The 25058-nt window shown below is 38.1% G+C and overlaps 1 protein-coding gene across 3 annotated transcripts in view; it reads left to right on the top strand.

The window, feature by feature from the left end:
* The window catches only part of REV3L (REV3 like, DNA directed polymerase zeta catalytic subunit), a 200899-nt gene that overhangs the window by 131319 nt on the left and 44522 nt on the right, over positions 1–25058 (top strand). For all 3 annotated transcript variants that reach the window (XM_047762811.1, XM_047762819.1, XM_047762829.1), the window contains exons 20-21: positions 3017–3135; positions 12633–12751. In XM_047762811.1, coding sequence (XP_047618767.1) covers positions 3017–3135; positions 12633–12751 — 238 coding nt within the window. The remainder of the gene's footprint in view (positions 1–3016; positions 3136–12632; positions 12752–25058) is intronic.

Below are 25058 nucleotides of genomic sequence, written 5' to 3'. Positions count from 1 at the left end.
TATGAAGCGTATAACATTTCTTTGACTTGACACAGCATAATTTTATTTGTTGGTTCTTTGTTTTATCCATTTGGTAAGATAGGATGAGATGGTAGAGGAGCACTATTGATTTTTATTTGAGTATTAGACTAAAAATTTACATGAATTTTGAAGGCTGTTCTCCAAAAGTATGATTCTAATTGAAAGCAGGGTCAATAATAATATTCATATCAAAATTAGTTTTTAAAGCATTTTTTAAAGTTATGTTTTCTTTATAGTCACAGAATTCTTAATAACTTTGATCTTAATGCCCTCCCACAAGTCTGACTAGGACAAGGTAGCATGTACTCCCAGAAGCTCAAAGATCAAATACAAAATTAGTAAAACTAATCAAGAGACCTCCTGAAAGGGATTATGAAGTCAGTGAAATGTCTCAAGTTTGGGAAAATTTAAAGGGAAAGGTTGAAGCTAGAAGATTCAAGGACTAAATATTTTGAGCTTTGCAAAAACTTGGAATTAAAAGGCAGAGCTGCTTTTAGTTTTTCATTGCATTATATTTTTGTAGCTTCTGTGTCCCTTGAGTGATACGAGTAATCTCACTTTTTTCAGCACTTCATTGGGGATAGGTTTCTGAACATTCAAGAAAGGGAGCATGAGGAGTTCCCCTTGTAGCTCAGTAGGGTTAAGAACCTGACTGGTATCCATGAGGATGCAGGTTCGATCCCTGGCCTTGCTCAGTGGGTCAACCATCTGGTCTTGCTGCAAGCTGTGGTGTAGGTCACAAATGTCGCTCAGATCCCACATTGCTATGGCTGTGACATAGGTAACTCCTGCTATTTTAGAACACTGATGGAACCATTTTAATTGAGGCAGTGTGGTGCAGTAGAAAGGGCATGATTAGGGAGGCATATAAAGAGCACCAGCAGTAAAGAGCACACATTCTGGAAAGAGGCTGCCTGGGTTCAAATCCTGGCTGTTCTGCAACTAATTATATGGTGTGAAGCAAGTTATTTAACCTATCAAAAACATCAGTTTATTCATCTGTAAAATTGAGATGATAGTAGAACTTATAAAGCTATTGTGAAATACTTAGAGCAGCACCTGAGAATATAGTGAATGTTATGTTTTTGTTAAATGAAAAATTAAAAAACCAAAAGAACTTTTGTAAACCTTTTTATAAAAAATTATAGTTGATTTACAGTACTATGTTAGTTCATATTGTATAGCACAGGGAATTACACCCATAATCTTGTAATAATATGTAATGGAATATAATTGCAAAAATACTCAATTACTATGCTGTACACCTGAAAAAAAACCTTGTAAACGTTATTCCTTCATTTATTTGTTTATTTTTATTATTATTTTGTTTTGTTTTGTCTTTTTGCCTTTTCTAGGGCCGCACCTGCAGCACATGGAGGTTCCCAGGCTAGGGGTCTAATCGGAGCTGTAGCTGCCGGCCTATACCACAGCCACAGCAACTCAGGATCTGAGCTGCCTCTGCAATTACACCACAGCTTACTGCAACGCCAAATCCTTAACCCACTGAGCAAGGCCAGGGATTGAACCCGCAACCTCATGGTTCCTAGTTGGATTTGTTAACCACTGAGCCACGATGGGAACTCCTAAACATTATGTCTTTAAAGAAGAGAGGTAGGTGCACGTACATTGTCTTTGGAATCAGGTATTCCTGGTTTAGAATACTAGTTCTGTTACTATATGGCCTGGGTCAGGTAAAACATTTCTCCTGAGTAGAAAGTATTACAATGCAGGAGTTCCTGTCATGGCGCAGCAGAAACAAATCCAACTAGAAACCATGAGGTTGTGGGTTCGATCCCTGGCCTCACTCAGTGGGTTAAAAGACCTGGCATTGCTGTGAGCTGTGGTATAGGTTGCAGACACAGCTCAGATCTGGCATTGCTGTGGCTGTGGCATAGGCCGGCAAAGCTGAAGCTCCGATTGGACCCCTAGCCTAGGAACCTCCATATGCCATGGGTGTGGCCCTAAAAAGCAAAATAAATAAGTAAATAAATATTACAATGCAAAATAAAAATTACGCTAACATAATAAAGCAACTGTGTTAAAATAGAAAATGTTAAGTTCTTAGAACATAATAGACCCTCAGTTATGGTAAATATATTTATTATTCCAGACCTCTATTCAACAACATTTATATATACCCAACGTTATATAGGAGAAATGAATTTTAATTTCTATACTAGATAAAAATCATCACCTAAGAAACTAGACTCAGGATTCCATTTGCATAAGAGGAACTCTTCATGTAGTTCTCTATACATAGTTAAGAGAATTTCATCCTGAATATGAATATTATTAATATCAATAATTTTCAGAGAATTACATATTACCCAGTTTTTGCCAAGAAATGACCAGTTTAACAATAAATAGTTTCATCCAGACACCAAAGAAATGATGTGGTGTTTTATGAAGAAAAGAGTACCAGAAATCACCATATTGAAAGAGAAAAAGGTTTTTTTTAAAGTATGTGTGTCTATATGTACATTTTTTATTTAAAAAATATATGTGCACCTTTCATAGACATTTTACAAATTTTTTTCATAACTTAAAGGGAAAGAAAAGCCATTTTACTAGTCAAAATGATGATTATTCTCTTAAATAGACTTTGAATTACATTTCACCTTTAATCTTCATCTTTAATTTTATTTATTTATTTATTTATTATCTTTTTAGGGCTGCACCTGCGGCACTTGGAGGTTCCCAGGCCTAGCGGTCTAATCAGAGCTACAGCTGCCGGCCTACACCACAGCCACAGCAACACCAGATCCCAGCCGTGTCTGCGGCCTACACCACAGATCATTGCAACACCGGATCCTTAACCCACTGAACAAGGCCAGGGATCAATCCCACAACCTCATGTTTCCTAGTTGGTTTCGTTAATCACTTAGGAACTCCTAATCTTCATCTTTAATTTTTATTATTCTCATTTTCTTTCTCATAGTTTGCTTGTAACTTTGATTTCTGTGAATCCTAATGCAGTCTACATTCATTTCTATAGATGACAAAATTGAGAATAGATTTGCAGCTGAAAGAGATGACTATGGATCGGATACAATGAGCGAGATAAACATTGTTGGCCGAATCACACTCAATCTTTGGAGAATCATGAGAAATGAGGTATAGTACTTTATTTAAAATTTGGTTTGGGAGTTACCTTTGGGGCTCAGTGGTAACAAACCCCACTAGCAAACATGAGGATGCAGGTTCAATCCCTGGCCTCACTCAGTGGGTTAAAGATCCATCATTGCCGTGAGCAGATGTAGTTCGCAGATTCGGTTTGGATCCTGCATTGCTGCAGCTATGGTATAGGCCAGTGGCTATAGCTCCGATTCAACCCCTAGCCTGGGAATCTCCATATGCCACATGTGTGGCCCTAAAAAGACAAAAAGTAAATAAATATAAATTTTGGTTTGGAAATAAGAGATTAGACCAATATATTGATTTTAATCATTATAGACTATTAGTATTACTTCCTATGTAACTTACACTTCTTTGTGAATATTTTTCTTATACTTACCTGGAGTTATAAAAATAAATACTGCTTTCTAAAATTCAGATCTGTAGAAGTATTTAACTTTATTGTTATTGATGACTTTTTTTTCTTTTGTCCTATTTGTGTCTAAGCACAAACAGCAGTGACTATAAAAGTCTATAGCTATTAGGAGTCCTTTGTGGCTCAGCAGTAACAAACCCAACTTGTATCCATTGGGATTTGGGTTCGATCCCTGGCCTTGCTTAGTGGGTTAAGGATCCGTTGTTGTCGTGAGCTATGGTGTAGGTTGCAGATGCAGCTCAGATCCTACATTGCTGTGGCTGTGGTGTAGGCCTGCAGCTGCAGCTCCCATTCGACCCCTAGCCTGGAAACCTCCATGCACCACAGGTTCGGCCCTAAAAAGACAAAATGACGACAAAAAGTCTATTATAAAATGTTATGTTTCTTTATATGGAATGTTGTATAATTTCATCATTTTTTACTCAAGTCATTTTTTGCATTCAAGGCCAGATGAACTTAGCTTGCCCTTTTTGATTTATTGTGGTAAGAAAAATTTGGTCTGGACATAGGAATGAACTGTTGGACTAAGGGTATTTTTTTTTCATCCATTGTGTTTATTTTTTTCCATTTTTTGAATCATTTTTATTAAAGTATGGTTGATTTATAGTGTTTCATCAATTTCTGTTGTACAACAAAGTGACCCACTCACACACATTTCCCTATGCTCTTCAGTACAATCCCATTACCCGTCCATTCCAGATATAACAGGTTGCATTCCCCAAAACCCCTCAAATGCCCATCCCTCTCACTCCCTTCCCTCCCCCCAACCCCACCCCTGGGAACCCTAGTCTGCTCTTCTTGGCCTTGCTCTGTTTCTGTTTTTTGTTTGTTTGTTATTTTTTAGATAGGGTCATCTGTTCCATATTTTAGATTCCACAAAATGAGTGATATCATGTGGTATTTGTCTTTTTCTTTCTGGCTTAGTTCACTTAGTATGAGGGTCTCTGGCTCTGTCCATGTTGCTGCAGATGGCATTAATTTGTCTTTTTTTATGGCTGAAAATATTTGTACCACATCTTTTTTCTTTAATGATTTTTATTTTTTCTGTTATAGCTTGTTTACAGTGTTCTGTCAATTATATATATATATATATATATATATATATATATATGTTCTTTTTCTCATATTATCCTCTGTTATGCTCCATCACAAGTAACTAGATAGATCTTCTCAGTACTAAACAGCAGGATCTAATTGCTTATCCATTTCAAATGCAATAGTTTGCATTATTAACCTCAGATTCCCAGTCCATCCCACTCCCTCCCTCTCGGCAACCACAAGTCTGTTCTCCAAGTCCATGAATTTCTTTTCCGTGGGAAGGTTCATTTGTGCCATATATCAGATTACAGATATAAGTTATATCATATGGTATTTGTCTTTCTGACTTATTTCACTTAGCATGAGAGTTTAGTTCCAACCGTGTTGCCGCAAATGGCATTATTTTGTTCTTTTTATGGCTGAGTAGTATTCCATTGGGTATATATACCATATCTTCTTAATCCATTCACCTGTCGATGGACATTTAGGTTGTTTCTATGTCTTGGCTGTTGTGAATAGTGCTGCAGCGAACATATAGATGCATGTATCTTTTTAAATGAAAAACTAAGGATATTTTAAAACTGAATGAATTGGAAAGGTAGTACTTGGAAATTAAATAGCAACATCTAGGTGAGTCTTTGGAGGCTGGATAAGGATTTTTGGTGGTACAGATTTCAACAAACTATATCATTAATATGCAGTCACTCAGAGAAATTGTTCTGTCACCCAAAAATGTGAGAAGGAGGATACTTATAATAAATTGGTCTGTTCTTAGATTTTGGACAATTTCAGGAAAAAATGTTTATATTTAAAACAGAACTCTATTCTTCAACTACTTCCCTTTGAAATTGCTTTCTCATTATGCACTTTCTGTTATGTACTCATTATTCACTCTGTCTTTTCTGGCTTCTATAGATTTATATAAAAATTTGAGTTTTCAAGCATGCCTCTGTAATTCTTGTGGGACCTATCACATAATAATTCATCTAGATAAGAAAATATGCTCTTCATATAAAATTTAGATATTCTTATTTTTCATTTTTGTTTTCTCTCTGCACCATTTGCCTAAAGTTATGTTTACATTTCGTCTAATTTGAAAACGTATGATGTTATGTGTCTGCTTGAGGATAGTTTATCCTATTGTTTCTTCTTAAAATGTTGTCATTATAAGAATCCCTCAGTGATTTCAAAAACACAGTTTACCCTCCAATAATACGGGTTTGAACTGCACAGGTTCACTTCTAGGCAGGTCTTTTTCCCCAATAAATATACTACAGTACTGCACAGTCCACGGGTTGGTTGACTCCATGGTTGATTGAATCTGCAGACATAGATTGACAGATACAAAGAACTAACTGTAAAGTTATACACAGATTTTTTAACTGCATTTGGGTTGGTGCCCCAACCCCCCCTGTATTGTTAAAGGGTCAGCTGCAGTTCCTAGTGACATAGCATAAGATGTGGAAGGTACAAATATTGTAATGTATTTTGTTTGTATATTCCATTGAAGTTTTAAAACTTCAGTCTCTGATACTGCCTGGAATGAACACATAAATTAAGTGTATAAACATGAAATTAAATTATTGATCATAGTTTCAGGGGTCTTTTCACTCCTGAAGATCCAAAAGGCAGCTATAGTAATTATGAACTGTTAGCCTAAAAATCACAAAATTGGAGAGTAAATTCAGAGTCAAAGCCTTTCTCTAATTCTAGGCTGACTATACAACATCTCTGATCTTCATTTTTATCTGTAAGGAACAACTGTGAGAAAATTATGAGTTGAGTAATTTACCACCTAGATGGGCCAAGCTAGATTTATTATTTTCTTTCCAACCCCAAAGTACTCCTGGCAGTTGGGAATTTTCATGAAATCCTGAATGAACTTGTGGGAACTACTGTCTTGTATCTCAAGTTGTCATTGAACTTTAAAAGTTATGACTTTGGGCAGAAGTTGGCCCTGAGAGTTTCTTCATATTAGAGGTCCTCAAACTATTTTTTCTGGATTTTAACAGTTCCAGAGGCTCCTTTTTACCTTTATTTCTTTTATCCGTATCTCCCTCATGACACTTAACTGTTTCATCATTTTCTCAAATCTTTATACTTTGATTTAAATATCCTCTTTATTAAGAATAATAAAAACAATTTTTGAAATGATTAAAAAAGAATAATTTATATTCAGTGTTAAGTGCAGGAGAATATATAAAATGAAAATGAAATCTCTTTGTTCTCTCTAGGACATCTCCACGACATTTGCCCCGTGCCCCCCCCCCCCAAGTACAGTTTATAGTCGAATGGATATCTTTTTTTATGCCTACTTTGGGTTTTTTAAATTTTGTTTGTTTTTTAATATACTAGTTTTCACTCTCACGCTCAACACAGAATTATTGCTATTCCCTCTGAATTTTGAATCTTTAGTCACAAAGTGCCTCTTAAATAGTATCATGATATATTTATATCGTGAATCATGATGTATTTGTTGATTGCTTGAATGAAAGAATAAATGACTTTTTCCCAAAGGATTTATATTTAGAGGTCTTCCGGATATCAACTTAATCCAGGCCTTTCAGGAATTTGCAAAGTAGGGAGTTCCTGTTGTGGCCCAGTTGTAACGATTCCGACTAGTATCCATGAGGACGCAGGTTCAATCCCTGGCCTTACTCAGTGGGTTAAGGCTCCGGCATTGCCATGAGCTGTGGTGTAGGTTGCAGACGCAACTCAGATCTTGCATTGCTGTGGCTGTGGTGTAGGCCGGCGGCTGTAGCTCTGATTTGACTCCTGGACTGGTAACCTCCATATGCTGCGAGTGCGGCCTTGCAAAGTAGGTTGGAAATACATCTGATTTAATTCAACACATATTTATGTAGTGCCATCTCTAGTGCACAGATTTGGCCTGGGTTCAGATGAAGTAAGAGTATACCTGATTCCTCTCTTTTAGCAGCCAGAGAGGCAGAGTATCTGGGTGCAGATTGGTAGGTGTGTAGATGTGAGGATGGGTATCTGTGGAAGTTTTCTTCTGGTTGCTTCAGTTTTCTGAAGTGAAAGAAGAATCACTTTTCTCAGCTGAGAGCACAGTAGAGTGGAAGGGCTCTTTGCATTTGAGAAAAGGAGTCGTCTGGGAGGACTTGAGGATGGTTAATTAAGAAAATATAAAAGCTAAGCATTGACAGCCCATTTGAGATTTGCATCAGAAAATTAAAGTGGTATCTGCCAGCTATGTTCAAATTCACAGATGTAAGTGCAGAGTAACAGGGTTAGATTTGCACACAACTCACAAGCCGAGGGTTATGGCTTTACTAAAATTTAATTAATTACAGAGAAAGCAAGAGCGGGGCTAGAACTGAGTGTTAGTGTAGGATTGTGATTATAATGATTGTGGAATTTGACCTAGATTAGGAGCAAAAAGGTCAGGGCAGCAGAGGGAATGAAGGAGACAGTGGTCAGAAAATGAGTATTAAGTGGAGCTCCCATCGTGGGGCAGCGGAAACAAATCCAACTAGGAACCATGAGATTGTGGGTTCGATCCCTGGCCTTGCTTAGTGGGTTGAGGATCCAGTGTTGCTATGAGCTGTGGTGTAGATCAGCAGCTGCAGCTCCAATTAGACTCCTAGCCTGGGAATCTCCATATGCTGTGGGTGCTGCCCTTTAAAAAAAAAAAAAAAAGGCAGGACAAAAAGATTAAAAAAAGAAAAAAAGAAAGAAAGTGGGTTACATGAAATTATGGAGCAGGTACAGTTACTGGAAATCACAGATCTTAGAATGTGATCATCTGAGTGGCTAAAGTGATTTGAAGGCACTGGTGTAAATTTACCTCTGAGACTTATTTTCTGGTAGTGATGTCGAAGGGGACAAGACCAGAGTTAAGAAAATGAGGGAGAAGATTATTGTAGTCACTCAAATGAAAGTTGGCAGTGATACAGAGATTCACAAAACAATTTAAAGAGTAAATCCACAAGAATTGAATGTACAGAAAGATGAAGAGGAAGATATGTCAAGAATGATTATCAGCTTCTAACACAGACGGTTTAAGATCATGTTTAAGTGGGAAGATGAAAATTAAGAATATAGAGCATAAGGTATTAGTTATCCGGGTGAAAATACCCAGCAGACATTCAAATAGGAAAGTCCCAAATATGGGGTAAAGTCTAGACTAGAGATACAGCCTTGGAAGTCACATGAGTATGTATGAGCTCCCCAGGGAGTAAATGAAGAGAGCTATCAGGATTAAGCCAAGCATGACATTTTTGTGAATTAAAGCATTTTGAGGAACAGACAGAGGAATCAGATGCTAAGAAGGAGTAGTCAGATAAGATAGTGAAGAACTGGAAGAAAATACTCCCAGCAGAGTCACTGGAAAGGTCAGTGAGATGCTTTCACACAAACATAGAGACCAACCCCATCTGAATTTGAAACCTTGGAATCTAGTTCTAATATTCCCTATTACAGCATCAGTTTGTCAATAAGCATCTGTTAAAGAGGTAAAATAATATGCTTGTTTTCATCTCTATTTTATCATTTATTAAGGCACTTTTGCAGACTTGCTATTTCTAAATTTTGAAACTCACAAACTTGCAAGATAAGACAACAAAATAATGTATTATTCCAGATGAGGGAACTCTCATTCATAGAAGTTACGTGCCTTGCCTAAAGCCTCATAATTAGTAAGGGGTCAAAACTCAGGACTGTGAGCATACTTTCTCCATAGAGAGCTTATTTTTTATATTTTATTTGAAGTATATATAAAGTAAAACATGTATAAAATATAAAAAATAAGCTCTGTGAGGGAGTTCACGTCGTGGCACAGTGGTTAACGAATCCGACTAGGAACCATGAGGTTGCAGGTTCAATCCCTGCCCTTGCTCAGTGGGTTAAGGATCCGGCATTGCTGTGAGCTGTGGTGTAGGTTGCAGACACAGCTTGGATCCTGAGTTGCTGTGGCTCTGGTGTAGGCTGGCAGCTACAGCTCCAATTAGACCCCTAGCCTGGGAACCTCCATATGCTGGAAGAGCAGCCCAAGAAATCGCAAAAAGACGAAAAATAAAAAAATAAGCTCTCTGAGGACAGAGAGCATGTTTAACATGTGTATGTGTGTGTGTGTCTGAATCTCCCATATATGTTATATGACTTTGATAGAGCATCCAACATTAATGTTATAGCTGTATAAGAGCCAAATGAGCCAAATATATACAAATGGTATATACATTTAGAGGAAAGACAGATTACTGTTGAGATGATGCAGAATGAGGAGTGAGTGAGAAGTGGGTACAGAGATGTTCTTGCTGTCAAAGAACAGTCTAGAAAAGGAGATAGCCTAGGCAGAAAATAGTTGGTGTATATTAGTATATAGAGTAAGCAGCTGTAACAAAGGAATATTACACAGTGAAAAAGAATGAAATTTTGCCATATGGAACAACATAGATGAATCTGATATAATTTTGACCAAAAGAAACCAGATAAAAAATGGTACATGTTAAATGTTTCCATTTATATGAAGTTTTAAAATAGGCAAGACTAGGAGTTCCCATTGTGGCTCAGCAGGTTAGAACTGAGCCGACATAGTGTCCATGAGGATGTGGGTTCAATCCCTGGCCTCACTCTCTGTAGGCTAAGAATCCTGCATCGCCACAAGCTGTGGCATACGTCGCAGATGCAGCTTGGATCTGGTGTAGCTATGCTGTGGTGTGCCTGCAGCTCCAATTTGACCCCTAACCCAGGAACTTACATGTGCTTCAGGTGTGGCCCTAAAAAGAAAATAAAGGGCAAGACTAATATATAACTTTGGTAAGTATTCAGTGGGAAAGAGTGCAAAGGATCCTTCCAGTGTCCTAGAAATTTCTTTATATGAGTGGTAGTTACATGGTTACATACAAAAATTCATGAGTGTTTCAGAGTTCTCATTGTGGTGCAGTGGAAACAATCCAACTAGTATCCATGAGGATGCAGGTTCAATCCCTAGCTTTGCTCAGTGGGTTAAGGATCGGGCATTGCTATGAGCTGTGGTGTAGGTTGCAGACGTGGCTCGGATCCCACGTTGCTGTGGCCGTGGTGTAGGCCAGCAGCTGTAACTCTAATTCAACCCCTAGCCTGGGAACCTCCATATGCCGTGGGTGCAGCCCTAAAAAGCGAAAACAAAAAATCATGAATGTTTCAATTTAAATTTGTGTATTCTTATATAAAATTTGTCAATCAAAATTTTAATTGAAGCCTGTGAGGAAATGAGGAACAACTTTTAGGGGATAAGGTGATAGAATTTAACAGGGCACAGGTGCTTCCTGTGGCCTCCTACTTTTTTCCTTTCCTCTTTATTTTCTCAATCCCTCTGCACTAATTCTCTCTCTTCTGAATAATTTTTTTCTGAAGTGTGTCTTGCACATTGTGTGAATGGAAAAGTGTAACCATGCCTCTATCAGCCGATTCTTTTGTCACTAAAATAAATGGCCAAGGACTGTAACTCCTTCTTCCTTTATACCAATTCTGACATGGATCTACATACTACATTTTTCCAATGTTTAACTTACTGAGATTTCATTCTAAAACAAGTAACAAACTCCTAATTCATAATTTTAGATTCATATTTCAACTTCTGGAGTAAATCACTCTCTAAAGATTGGAACATTCTGAAGCTATATCTTCTTAGTTTTAGAGTTCATGTTTCCTTTAATTTCACAGCTGAGATTGTGGCTGAGCATTTTTATGCTCCTGTAACACCAAGACCCAAAGTAGAGTGAGTGCTATAAGGTTATATTTCAGTCTTAATCCAGTTGATGAAGTTGTATTTGAACTAAAATCATCTGCCATCTGCTTCAGATATTGGGGACCAGTTTCTAAAATTTTATTTAATTTTGAAGTCACAAAATCCTTTAAGTCAATTGTTACAGGTCAACTTAAATGACAAACTTCAAGTTTTCCCATAATGAGAATGCTGCAGGACAGCAGGGTGATCTTTTCTATTGAGATTCTTGAGAGAAGTAATCCAGAACAATACCACTTTTTGTAAAAGAAATGGTGAATTTACCTCCAAGATAATGGGTAGTACCTGCTTTATACTGGTGACTTTTAGAACACGTAGGCTTATTCCAAAGTTTAAAGTATAAAGTGTACCACATTCCAGTGTTATCATTCTGGACATAGAAATCGTAGGTAAAGTGAGAATGGTTTGGGTCACTGCACTGAGATGAGCTTAACATTCCATCCCTGTTTTGTACTTGGTGGATTGTAAATGTGGGAAAGAAAATATTTTATAATTGTAATATACACATGTGAAGTGGTGTTTGAACCATTCCTCAGACCCCAGGCTGACCTAATTTCCATATTACATTGAAATAGCTGCCATCATCTAGATTGCTTGTGTCTTGTAGGTATTTCTGAGAGATCGTCTACCTAGAGGTACATTTTATGAAGTTGGACACTTTTCAGTATTCTTTTCCCAGTAACACAGCTTTCACCTACATGTTTTGAAGATGGGGAGACATTTCTGCCTTTTCTTTTTAAATCTTTTGCTCTTGAAATGAAATTAAGTGACTCCATAATGTCCATGTATTGGGTCTTAGTACTGATAGAATTCCTGGAAACAGGATGAATGACTGCCATTAACTAGTAACTCATCCTCAAATCTGTGGGAGCCTCTTAATCAGCATGTCATCCAGAACCAAAAAGTAAGTATGGAAAGAACAAAAAATTAACATGCTTGACAGTGCTTCTATTTGTTAGTATTTGTATTGGCATAGAGCATTTAAAAAAAGTGATTAAAAACAGGGATCTCTAAAGTAAGTATTATTTGACCAAGTTGAATCTCATCAAATATGATTTATTTTTCCAATTAAATATTAATTTTTTACAAACATTTCTGTCCCATAGGCTATATATACTGTTTTAAACTAATTATGGTTCAGTTGTAACACATCCTTTTTTCAGGTAGCTTTCATATATACTATAAGTTAGAAATAATATTTAGGATCTTTTTGAACCAAATTTGCACATTAGTATGAGCATTATTATAATAGAGTTTTCCTTTTTTTCCTCCTAGGTGGCTCTAAATAACTACACTTTTGAAAATGTCAGCTTTCATGTCCTTCATCAGCGTTTTCCTCTCTTTACCTTTCGAGTCTTATCAGATTGGTTTGATAACAAGACAGATCTATACAGGTAATGTTTTATAACTCTGAAGAGGGTATCTCTTTTTAAAAATAAGCATTATTGGAGTGTAATTTATGTACAGTAAAATGCACACATTTAAAGTATATTGTGGAATTATCTGGTAGCTCAGTGGGCTAAGGGATCTGGCATTTTCAGTGCCGTGGCTCAAGTCACTGCTATGGTTTGAGTTCTGTCCTTGGCCTAGGAACTTCTGTGTGCCACAGGCACAGCCAAAAAAAAAAAAAGGTATATTGTATGATGACTTTGAAAAATGTATACGCCTTGTAACCACTACCCCAATCAAGATAAAGAACATTCAGAAAATGCCCTCATATACCTTTGTAGTTACTCTATCTATTCCTTAATTCACCCAATGAATTGAATTTATTATATGAACTATATTTGCTATAGTTTTGCCAATTATAGAACTTTGTGTTATTAGAATTATTTACAGTCTATCCATTTGTGTCTTTTAAGAAACTCAGCATGTTTTTTGAGATTCAACCATGTTGTTGCACAAACAAGTTTCTTTTTATCATTAAATAATACTCATTTGTATGAATATACCACAATTTATTTATCCAGTCGCCTGTTGATGGACAGTTGAATTGTTTCTGCTTTGAGATCATCATGAGTAAAACTGTATGCAAGTCTTTCTGTGAACATAAACTTCATTTCTCTAGGAATGAAACTGCCAGGTCACATGGTTAGCTTGTTTAACATGACAAGAAACTGCTAAATTGTTTTCTTCACAATTCTTCCAGTGCAAGTCTGCTGGCAACAGATTCTCTCAGCCTTTATTTATCTGAAAGTATCTTTATCTCACCCTCTTTTTTTATTTTTACTTTTTTGTCTTTTTGTCTTTTTAGGGCTGCACCCACGGCATATGGAGGTTCCCAGGCTAGGGGTCCAATCGGAGCTGTTGCCGCCAGCCTACACCACAGCAACACCAGATCCGAGCCACGCCTGTGACCTACATTACAGCTCACAGCAACACCGGATCCCCAATCTACTAAGCGAGGCCAGGGATCAAACCCACAACCTCATGGCTCCTAGTCGGATTCGTTTCCAATGCACCACAATGGAAACTCTTCACCCTCATTTTTGAATGATATTTTATTAATATCTAATTCTGGGATTGAGTTTGTTTTTTTCTTTTACAGGTTTAAAGATTTTATTCCCTTCTGCCCTCCATTATTTCTAATGAGAAATCAACAGTCATTTTCCTTTTTCCAGTGTTGTAAATGCTTTTTTTTTCCCCCCTAAGGTCAGGCTTAATGAATGGATGACTGCTGCCATTGTTACTGTATAAGGCTTATAGTGGAGGCAGGGGTGTTACTCACTTTTCCTGGTCCAGTTAATCTGGGAGTTCTGTTCTCCTAGCCTCAGAGATGAGGCTTTCTCAGCGTTCCTGCCCTTTCCACAGTGGCAATGGACCTCTGCTTTGTATCACTGCCAGGCCCTGGCCCAAGCAGGTTTCTTGACTCTCCTGTAAGGGAAGATAGCTTATGCTTCTATTTCTTCCTCAGCAGTGGTGTTTCTTTGCTTGGAATCTATGATGGGAAGATTCCCTGCCCCTTTGCCAGTGGTGGACAGCTGCTGTTACTTGGTTTGAGGCCCATGGCAGGAACAAGGAGGGTTTCCTGCCCTTCCTTCAGGTGCAGCTTTTGCTACTACCCCTCTCCCAGCCACAGATATCCTTTGCATCTCTTCTTTTCCCACAGATAGTGAATCTTTGCATAAACCCTAAGGATTGGATAGTTTCCTACTGGTCCCACAGCAGCTCATGGCTTTGCTTCATATGAGAGAGGAGTTGAGGAAGTTGCAGGGTTCATTTCTTTATACCCTGCCCCCAGTCTTCCTCATGAGCACTTGGTGGGCGGCCATGGGAAAAGATTGCCCTGCTGTCTAGGGCCTCCAGTGACTCTAAATTGCAATGCTAGCCCACATAGGACCTTTAAGAATTTATTAACACTTTAACTTTCATTCTTACCTGCTTTTATGGCAGCTGCCTCTCCCTCCTGTGCTCTGCCAAAGATGAAGTAGGTTATATGTCCATCTGTTCCTTGATAGACTTGTTACCTGTGAAATGTAGTTCACCTGATTCTTTTATAACCACAACTTATTGATGGCCTCAATAAAACTTATGATTTTGTCTATTATCCCAGTTTTTATCATTTTTAGACTGGAGTAATGTTCTTTCTTTCTCTCTTTTTTTTTGCTTTTCAGGGCCACACCTGTGGCATATGGAAGTTCCGAGGCTAGGGGTTGAATCGAAGCTGTAGCTGCGGGCCTACACCACAGCCACAGCAGCGAGGGCACCAAGCTGAATCTGCAACCTACACCACAGCTTGTGGCAGCACCAGATCCTTGACCCACTGAGTGAGGCTGGGGATTGAACCTGCAACCTCATGGTTCCTAGTTAGATTCATTTCCTCTGTGCCACAATGGGAACTCCTCATTTGCTTTTGTTTTCAGTAATTTCACTAAGATATTCCTAGAGTAGGTTTTTTCTTTTAATCTTTCATAGTGTTGACTGACCTCCTTTTTTTTTCTTTACCTATTTATTTTGTATGTAATTTCGAAAGGTTACACTCCATTTAGAGTTATTAGAAAATTTTGGCTATATTCTCTGTGTTGTACAGTATATCCTTGTAGCCTGTCTTACACCCAGTAGTTTGAGCTTTGTAGATCTTTAATTTTTCTTCAAATTTAGGAAATTTTTGGCTATTTCTTTAAATATTTTTTCTGCCCCTATTCTTTTTTCTAAGAGTCCAGTTACATGTATATTACACTGTTTGACAGTATCCCACAGATCCTTGAGGCTCTGTACATTTCAGCCTTTTCCTAAAAACCTATCTTTAGGTTTACTAACTTTCTCTGTCATCACCAATCTGCTAAGAACAGCCAGTAAATTTTGTATTTCAGTTGTTTTTAGTTCCAGAATTCTCACTTGGTTCTTTCTTTTGATGGTTTCCATATTGAATAGGTTTCCTTGTCTGTTCACTGATTAAGACTGTTCTTCTTTTAACTTTTTTTTCTTTCTTCTTAGGGCCGTATCTGCAGCATATGGAAGTTCCCAAGCTAATGGTCAAATCGGAGCTGAAGCTGCTGTCCTATGCCACAGCCATAGTGATGCCAGATCTGAGCCACATCTGTGACCTATGCCGTAGCTCTGGGCAACGCTGGATCCTTAACCCACTGAGCAGGGCCAGGGATCAAACCCGCATCCTCATGAGTACTAATTGGGTTCATTACTGCTGAGCCACAATGGGAACTCCTCTTTAACTTTTTTTTATTATTGTTTCTTTAGATTTTTGAACATATTTGTAATAGTTACTAAATCCAATACCTGGCCATCTCTGTATTAGTTTCTATTGACTGCTTTTTTCTCAGCTGTGGATCATATTTTTTTTGTTATTTCTTTGCATGATTATATAACAGATACTGTTACAGATCACAGTATGTAATAGTTACTGTAATAGATACTCTGTTTGTTTTACAGATTCTGGATTTTCATTATCTTCCTCTGAAGCATTTTTATTTTTGCTCTAGTAGGCAATTCAGTTATTGGCTGATCACCTTGAACTTGTGCAGACCTGGTTTTTATGCTTTGTGAAGGTGAATCTCTGAAAAGTCCAAGGTGCTTCCTAAGCCCCTTCAACTTGAGAAAACTCCGTCTCCAAATTCTAGCCCATGTGCATGTTGTTAGTACTTGGTTTTAGGATTATCTCCAGTTGGCCTTCTCTTAATACAAAGGCCTCCTAAAGCATGGGTTTTCTGGGCTCTCAGCTGGATGCCTTTGTTGTTAATAAAGGGGATAATGAGGTCTCTCCACTCTGGCATGCCTAGACCTCCAACTGCAACAGTATCTGGCAAGTTCTTTTCCAAACTAAAGCCCACAGCAGCTGCTCTCTTGTAAGCCTCATGTAGTTTCATCCTGCTCATTTGCAGCAGAGCCCTGGGTCACTTACTCACAGGAAATCCCCACCTGTACTTCCAACTGCTAACTCCTGCCCCTTGCACAGGTGCTCTGTCCCATAGATTTCATCTGCAACCTACCAGAACTCTAATCTCTGCCTTCTTGGCTTAGCAGTATAGCCATGCTACGCTGTGACTCTTGCATACTACACCATGTTTAGGAAATTGTCTCCTCAGAGGCTGGAGTTCGCCTCATGAGTTTCTTGTCTATAGGCACATGGTCCTGTACTGCCTGTTATTCATTGCAGAGAGACAAGTACCTTGACTCTATCCAGGCAGGAAGGCTAGTCTAGTTCCAGTTACTCTACAGTAGTCAGAAGGGAAAGTTCCCGCTTCTACTTTTCTTCAAGTGAAAGTTGAAATGAATAGTTAAGCTTAGAAAATAGCTGCATAGGAGTTCCCCTTGTGGCTCAGTGGTAATGAACATGACTAAAATCCATGAGGATGCAGGTTCAATCCTTACCTTGCTCAGTGGGTTAAGGATCTGGCATTGCTGTGAGCGTCAATGTAGGTTGCAGACGCGGCTTAGATCTGGCATTGCTGTGACTGTGGCATAGGCCAGCAGCTGCAGCTCTGATTCGACCCCTAGCCTGGGAACTTCCATATGCTGTAGGTGTGGCCCTAAAAAAGCAAAAACAAACAAACAAGCAAAAAATAAATATCTGCATAAATATAGTCCTAAGATTGTAATATCTGATGTTTGAAATGAATAAAACTCTGCTGATTGAATTGTAAAGCCATAACATGGTGAAGACGGGAAGGTACAGCCTTAACAACAGTTTGATATGCTTGGGAAAACTGCTTTCTGGGCATATCATCTTATCCTCCCATCTTTTTGAGGAATCTCCCAAGGAAGTAAAGTGAAATCACAGAAAGCACCGAGCTTATGATTAAATAGAAACAGAAGCCTGAGAGTAGTTATGTACAAGTAAATAAAATGTACAAGTTATGTACAAGTAAATATTTAACATTGAAATTAAAACTTAACATTGAAAACTACATTCAGTGGTTTGTTTATAAAGTCTAAAATGCTCTAAATGCATATTTTGCTACCTCTATTTAGGTATTTCCTAGGATAAGTCTGTTTTCGCCAAGTGAAATACAAAACTGGACTTAACATACTACATAAGGAACTTGGACAAGACATTAGATGATTTATGTTAAATGGATTTTGTTGCATGGAGAGACCACGCACTCTTCTTTGGAGATACTTTAAGAGAGCAATTTATTTTTAAATTTAAGTGAATTATTATCCATAAAATAAGTCATACTTTTTATATTTACATTTGCTTTCTGCAGTGTTTTAAGGTATAAAAAAATTGTGTGTGTGTGTGTATTAAATTGACTCAGAAATGAGAGAAGCTTGCTAATCAAGGATTTCTTGTATTAAATCTGTTTGTAAAGCACAAAGTCACCCTAATTACTATTATTTTGTTTTTGTAAACTCAAGTTTGGGTCTCCTGGAAGCCCTTGATTTATATGAATTAGTTATGTTCTCAAAGTTTTGTTGTTTAGGACTTAGAACGCATTTTTCCATAAATTGTATCTCATGATCTGACTCCTAAATTGGCCTATGAAACTTTCCTAATCCCTAGTGTGATCTAGATAACTCATAATAGCATCATGATTTCATCAGCTATCCAAGGAATAGTTATCGAATACTATTCCAGTTTCTGAACTAGGAGCTACATAGCAGAGGGTTATATAGCTCAAGAAGGTAATAGAAATTTTCTTCATTTCCTGTGTATAGGGCCAATCCATAGAAAAAGTTCTGAATAAAGTGAGTTTGTACCTGGATTTTTTTTTTCTTTTTTTCTTTTTAGGGCCACTGCCGAAGCATATAGAAGTTCCCAGGCTAGGGGTCAAATTGCAGCTTTAGCTGCCAGCCACAGCCACAGCAACACCAGGTCCAGACATATCTGTGACCTATACCACAGCTCACGTTAACACCAGATCCCCAACTCACTGAGTGAGGCCAGGGATCAAATCCTCATGGATACTAGTCAGATTTGTTTTCCGCAAGAGGAACTTCTGTACCTGGAATTTTTATGTCTCCTTTTTTGTCACCTTCTTCCCACATGCCCTGTAATTAAAATTATCCTGTCACCTCAAGTTGCTCCAAGTTCAACCATTTCAGCACCTACCCAAGCCTATAAGTAGCTTATGCTAATTATATTTCCCTTCCTCTTCCCCAGATCAAAGTTTGTATTTGCTTATTATACTTAAGTTTGACAAAGTAATAGGAAGATAATTTTTTTAACAATGAAAAGTTACCTGAAATACAGCTTTGTCATGTAGTGTTGGTTTGTTTGTTATTGTCTTTTTTTTAAGCCCGCATTCACAGCATATGGAAGTTCCCATATGGAAGTTCCAGACTAGGGGTCGAATCGGAGCTGTAGCTGCCGGCCTACACCACAGCCACAGCAACATGGGATCCGAGCTTCATCTGAGACCTACACCACAGCTCACAGCAATATCAGATCCTTAACCTTCTGAGTGAGGCCAGGGATTGAACCCAAGTCCCCATGGATCCTAGTCAGGTTTGTTACCACTGAGCCACATTGGGAACTCCATTTTTTATTTTTTAAGAGACCACAATTACCCATTCTCTTTCTTTACCGCATGGCTAGCCAAATAGGACTAGAAAGTAGGAATGAAGGTGATTTTATTTCAAAAAGATCACTTTTTAAATACTCTTAAAAATATATTAGGAAAGATGTAGAGTGATATCAGTAAGCAATCGGATGCCCAGGCAGGACCCTCCTTTCCCCTACAAGCACACTGATTCAGTAACAGTTCACATCTTTGTGAGAGATTCAGAAACTAATTGAAAGGCTCCTACACCCTGGGCAAATGCAGAACCAGACTCAACAAAGCTGGGAGGGAGATTCTGGACACCCTCTTGCCAGAGGCCATGCCCCTGACCCAGAGCCGTACAGTCAGGAGAAGGCCCCTATCTCCTAGCTTTTCCCAGGAGGGGGTGGGGTAGGGTGGGTTCATGTGTCTAGCACCTCAGCTTTTCTGAGGGTCCTCTGACAGATCTGGCACAGCCTAGCTGGCAGAGCCAAATAGAGGATAGCATTATAGGTTGGTAGACACCACGGATCCTCCCCACTAAGAGAAGAGTGGAAGGATGAAAAATTCCAACTCTTAGCGTACCCATGGGGATAGAGTTGATTCAGGCACCTACTGCCCCAATTTCCCCAAGGCTCCCAAAGAACTGGCATCTCTCCTTCCACTCTTGAGCTCTGACAGATCTAGCTGCTGGGGAGAAGTGGGGGTGTGGGAGATGGAGACAGTGGTTCAGACTAGGAGACACCATAACTCCCCCCTCCTTCTCAGCACAGAGTGAGTAGAAGAAAACTACAGCTACCTGCTTCTCCCTGGGAAGGGCAAGAGTCAGTTAAAAGGCCCCCAGAATCTCTGGCTGAGCTGAGTGATGGAGGTCTTCTCCTATACACAGCCAGTCCACAAAGACTGAGAGGTGCCTGCTTCATCTAATGTGGGACACCAATACAGAGAGTCAAGACAAGTATGAAAACAAGCAAAGATATTCCAGACAAAGAAACAAGAAGAATCCAAAAATTGACCATAATGAAACAGATATATGATTTACCTGGCAGAACTCAAAATAACTGTTATAAAAGATGGTCACCAGGATCAAGAGAACAATGCTTAAATAATGATTTCAACAGAGATAGAATAAATAAAAAAGAACTAAACATGACTCGTGGAGCTTAAGAACACAATAACTAAACTGAAAAATAGACTGGAGGTATGTAACAAGGGAATAAGAAAGGAGCTGTGTTCTCCAAAACAGGTCATTGATGACCCATGTGGTCTACAGGAAGGATGAACCATTAAATCCGTTTTGTTTTATTTCAGAGGAACTGATTGAACCCACACATTATGCATTATCGTAGCTTTCCGTTTGGCTGTCTGTAATATTGAAGGATTACATGAATGATCTAAAACAAAAAATATGTATTAAAATGTGTATAAAATACATACCATACAGTTCACCCATTTAAAGTGAACAATTCAGTAGTTATCAATCTATTCACACAGTTGTGTAACCATTATTACAATAAATTTTGGAGTATTTCGATTACCCCGAAAAGAAACCCTGCCTCTCTTAGCCATCTCCTTCCAATACTCGCTTCTTTATCACCCCCTTTTTTGTTTGTTTGTTTTATTTTTTTTTGCCTTTTCTAGGGCTGCTTCCTGAGGCATATAGAGGTTCCCAGGATAGGGGTCGAATCGGAGCTGTAGCCACCAGCCTACTCCAGAGCCACAGCAATGCCAGATCCGAGCCACGTCTGTGACCTACACCACAGCTCATGGCAATGCCGGATCCTTAACCCACTGAGCAAGGCCAGGGATCGAACCCGCGACCTCATGGTTCCTAGTCGGATTCGTTAATCACTGCGCCATGACAGGAACTCCCCCCTTTCCCCACCTTAAGCAACCACTTACCTACTTTCTGTCTCCTTAGATTTGCCTTTTCTGAATATTTCACATAAGTGGGATCATATAATTTGCTGCCTTTTGTGACTGGCTTCTTTTAGTGTATACTGTCCAGATTCATTCATGTTGTAGCATGTATCAGTACTTTGTTTCCTTTTATTATCAAATAATATTCCATTGTGTGATCATGTGCCACATTTTATTTATTTATTCATCAATTGGTGGACACTTGGGTTATTTCCACTTTTTGACTATTCTCAGTAACACTTTTATGAACATTCGTGTACTACATTTTGTGTATATGTATATTTTTGTATTTCTGGGATATAATACCTAGGAGTGGACTTGGTTGATTATATGGTAACTATGTTTTTAACAGTTTGAGAAATTGGCAGATTGTTTCTAGTGTAACTGCACTGTTTTATATTCTCACCAGTGGTGTATGAGGGTTGTAATTTCTCCACATCCTCTCTAATACTTGTTATTATCCACCTTTTTAATTACAGGGTAATTTTTTTCCTTTTTGTGTTCATTTTCTAGTTTTTCTGTGTGGATTAGTCATGTTTCATAGGTTTACAAAACCCGTATAATTAAAGCTTGCAATGTATTTAAACCATAATCTTTTTTTCTGTTATAATTTTATTTTTAAAATTATTGTAGTTATTTACAATGTTGTGTTTATTTCTGTTGTACAGCAAAGTAATTCAATTACATATATATATATATACACACACACACACACACACACACATATATATACACATATATGTGTGTGTGTGTGTATTTCTTTTGCTTTTTAGGGCCATACCTGCAGCATGTGGAAGTTCCCAGGCTAGAGGTCGAATTGCAGCTGCAGCTGCTGGCCTACACCGCAGCTGTAACAATGGAGATCTGAGTCACATCTGCGATGTACACCACAGTTCACAGCAACGCCAGATCCTTAACCCATTGAGCGAGGCCAAGGATTGAACCCACATACTCATGGATACTGGTTCATAACCCACTGAGCCACAACGAGAACTCCCCAAATGTATTATTTTTTATATTCTTTTCCATTATGGTTTATTACAGGATATTGAATGTAATTGCCTGTGGTGTAAAGTAGGCCCTTGTTGCTTACCATTCTTTAATAGTTTGCATCATCTGCTAATCCCAAACTCCCAGTTTATTCCCCCTCCTTTTTGGTAACCACAGGTCTATTCTCTATGTCTCATAGTTAAGTTGTGTCATATTTTAGATTCCACATAAAAGTGATATCATATGGTATTTGTCTTTTTCCGACTTACCTTCACTTGTTATGATAATCTGTAAGTCATTCATGTTGCTGCAAATGGCATTTCTTCATTCTTCTTTATGACCGAGTAGTATTCCATCGTACATATGTATATCTTCCTTATACGTTCATCTATCTGTGGACATTTAGGTTGTTTCCTAATGTAAGTAGTGCTGCTATGAACATTGAGGTGTATGTGTCTTTTCCAGTTAGTTTTTTCCAAATATATGCCCAGGAGTAGGATTGCTGGATCATATGGCAACTCTACTTTTAGTTTTTTGAGAAACCTCCATAGTGTTTTCCATAGTGGGTGCACCACCAGTATAGGATGGTTCACTTTTTTCTGCAACCTCTCCAGCATTTATTATTTGTAGACGTTTTAATGATGGTGTTTCTGACTGGTGTTAGATGGTACCTCAGTGCAGTTTTGATTTGCACTTCTGTAACAGTTAGCAGTGATAGGCCTCTTTTCATGTGCCTATGTCTTCTTTGGAGAAGTGTCTCTTTAGGTCTTCTGCCCATTTTTTGATTGGGTTGGGGTTTTTTGTTTGTTTGTTTCTTGTTATTGAGTTGTATGAGCTGTTTTTATATTTTAGAAGTTAAGCCCTTGTTGGTCACATCATTTGCGAGTATTTTCTCCCAGTCCATAGGTGTCTTTTTGTTTCGTTTGTGGTTTCCTTTGCTATGCAAAAGCTTGTAAACTTTATTAGGCCCCATTTGTTTTTTGTTTGGTTGGTTTTTGTTTGAGGGGGAGGGTTGTTGTTTGTTTTGCTTCTTAGGACCGCACCTGCAGCATATGGAAGTTCCCAGGCTAGGGGTCGAATTGGAGCTATAGCTGCTGGCCTATGCCACAACCACAGCAATGTGGGATCCGAGCCTCATCTGCAACCTACACCACAGCTCATGGCAACACCAGATCCCCAACACACTGAGCGAGGCCAGGGATTGAACTCACATCTTCATGGATACTAGTTGCATTAATTTCATCTGTGCCACAATGGTAACTCCTACCTATTTCTTTATTTTTGCTTTTGTTTATATTGCCTTAGGAGACTGACTTAAGAAAACATTGGTATGATTTATGTCAGAGACTACTTTGCCTGTGTTCTCTTCTAGGAGTTTTATGGTATCATGTCTTATATTTAAGTCTTCAAGCCATTTTGAGTTTATTTCCATGTATAGCATGAGGGTGTACTCTAACTTCATTGACGCACATGCTGCTGTCCAACTTTCCCAACACCACTTGCTCAAGAGACTGTCTTCTCTCCCACTCTATATATATTCTGGCCTCCTTTGTTGACTGTTAATTGACCATGGATATGCAGGTTTATTTCTGAGCTCTCTGTTCTATTCCATTGATCCATATGGCTCTTTTTGTGCCAATACCTTGCTGCTTTGATTATTGTAGCTAGGTAGTATTGTCTGAAATCTGGGAGGGTTATATCTCCTGCTTTGTTCTTTTTCCTCAGGATTGCTTTGGAAATTCTGGGTCTTTTGTGGTCCCATATAAATTTTAGGATTATTTGTCCTAGGTCTGTGAAAAATATCATGGGTAATTTGATAGGGATTACATTAAATTTGTAGATTGCTTTGTGTAATATGGCCATTTTAACTATATTAATTCTTCCAATCCAAGAAAATGGGATGTCTTTCCATTTCCTCAAATCATCTGCAATTTCTTTGATCAATGTTTTATATTTAAGTCTAATATTCTTTAAATGAATAGATTTTATTCTTTATCATATACTTTTAGATAATTTTTTTCATTTTAATAACAATATTAAATCAAAACTTCCTTTCATGCCTTTGGTAAAGGTCTCTTTTTTGTTTGTGTTTGTTTTTGTTTTTAGGGGCATACCCACAGCATATGGAGGTTCCCAGGCTAGGGGTCAAATTGGGGCTATAGCCACTGGCATATACCACAGCCACAGCAACACCAGATTTGAGCAGCATCTGCATTCTACACCGAAGCTCATGGCAATGCCGGATCCTTAACCCACTGGGTAAGGCCAGGGATTGAACCTGCGTCCTCATGGATACTACTCAGATTTGTTTCCACTGAGCCACAAAGGGAACTCCAGTGAAGGTCTTTTTGTTGTTGTTTTGCTTATTAGCAAAAAGGTAGAGAGTTTTTTTTTTTTAATGTTTAAACCAAAAGACAGAACATTTGTATTTTCACTCAAAATACTGATTTGACATATATATTTACCCCACATATGGTCTCATTAAAATAATTTTCCTGATTTTTCTGAATCTTCACCAAGTACCTTGTTTCTTCCCATAATATACCAGTACATACTTTTATTTTTAGAGTGATATTAACAATGATAACCCAAAGCCTCCATGTTCTTTAAAAGCCTATCAGTGGAATATTTATAATTATATAATGATTCCAACATTAGCAGTGGCGTCTAAGAGGTAATGGTAATTTTTATAATAAAAAACAGTAACATCAAGCAAAATATTGAAAATAATTATCTTTAGTCTTACCACCTTATTGCAAGTGCTCTTTTAAACTTTACATATTTTCACTAGGTTTTATGTCCTTGAAATACTTGAAATTTTATAATGTTTAACTCCTTAGCACACTTTGCT

The sequence above is a fragment of the Phacochoerus africanus genome, chromosome 2 (assembly GCF_016906955.1).
Source record: "Phacochoerus africanus isolate WHEZ1 chromosome 2, ROS_Pafr_v1, whole genome shotgun sequence".
NCBI lineage: Eukaryota > Metazoa > Chordata > Mammalia > Artiodactyla > Suidae > Phacochoerus > Phacochoerus africanus.
The sequence above is the reverse complement of the archived record's forward strand: the minus strand, read 5'-3'. Positions and strand labels throughout refer to the sequence as shown.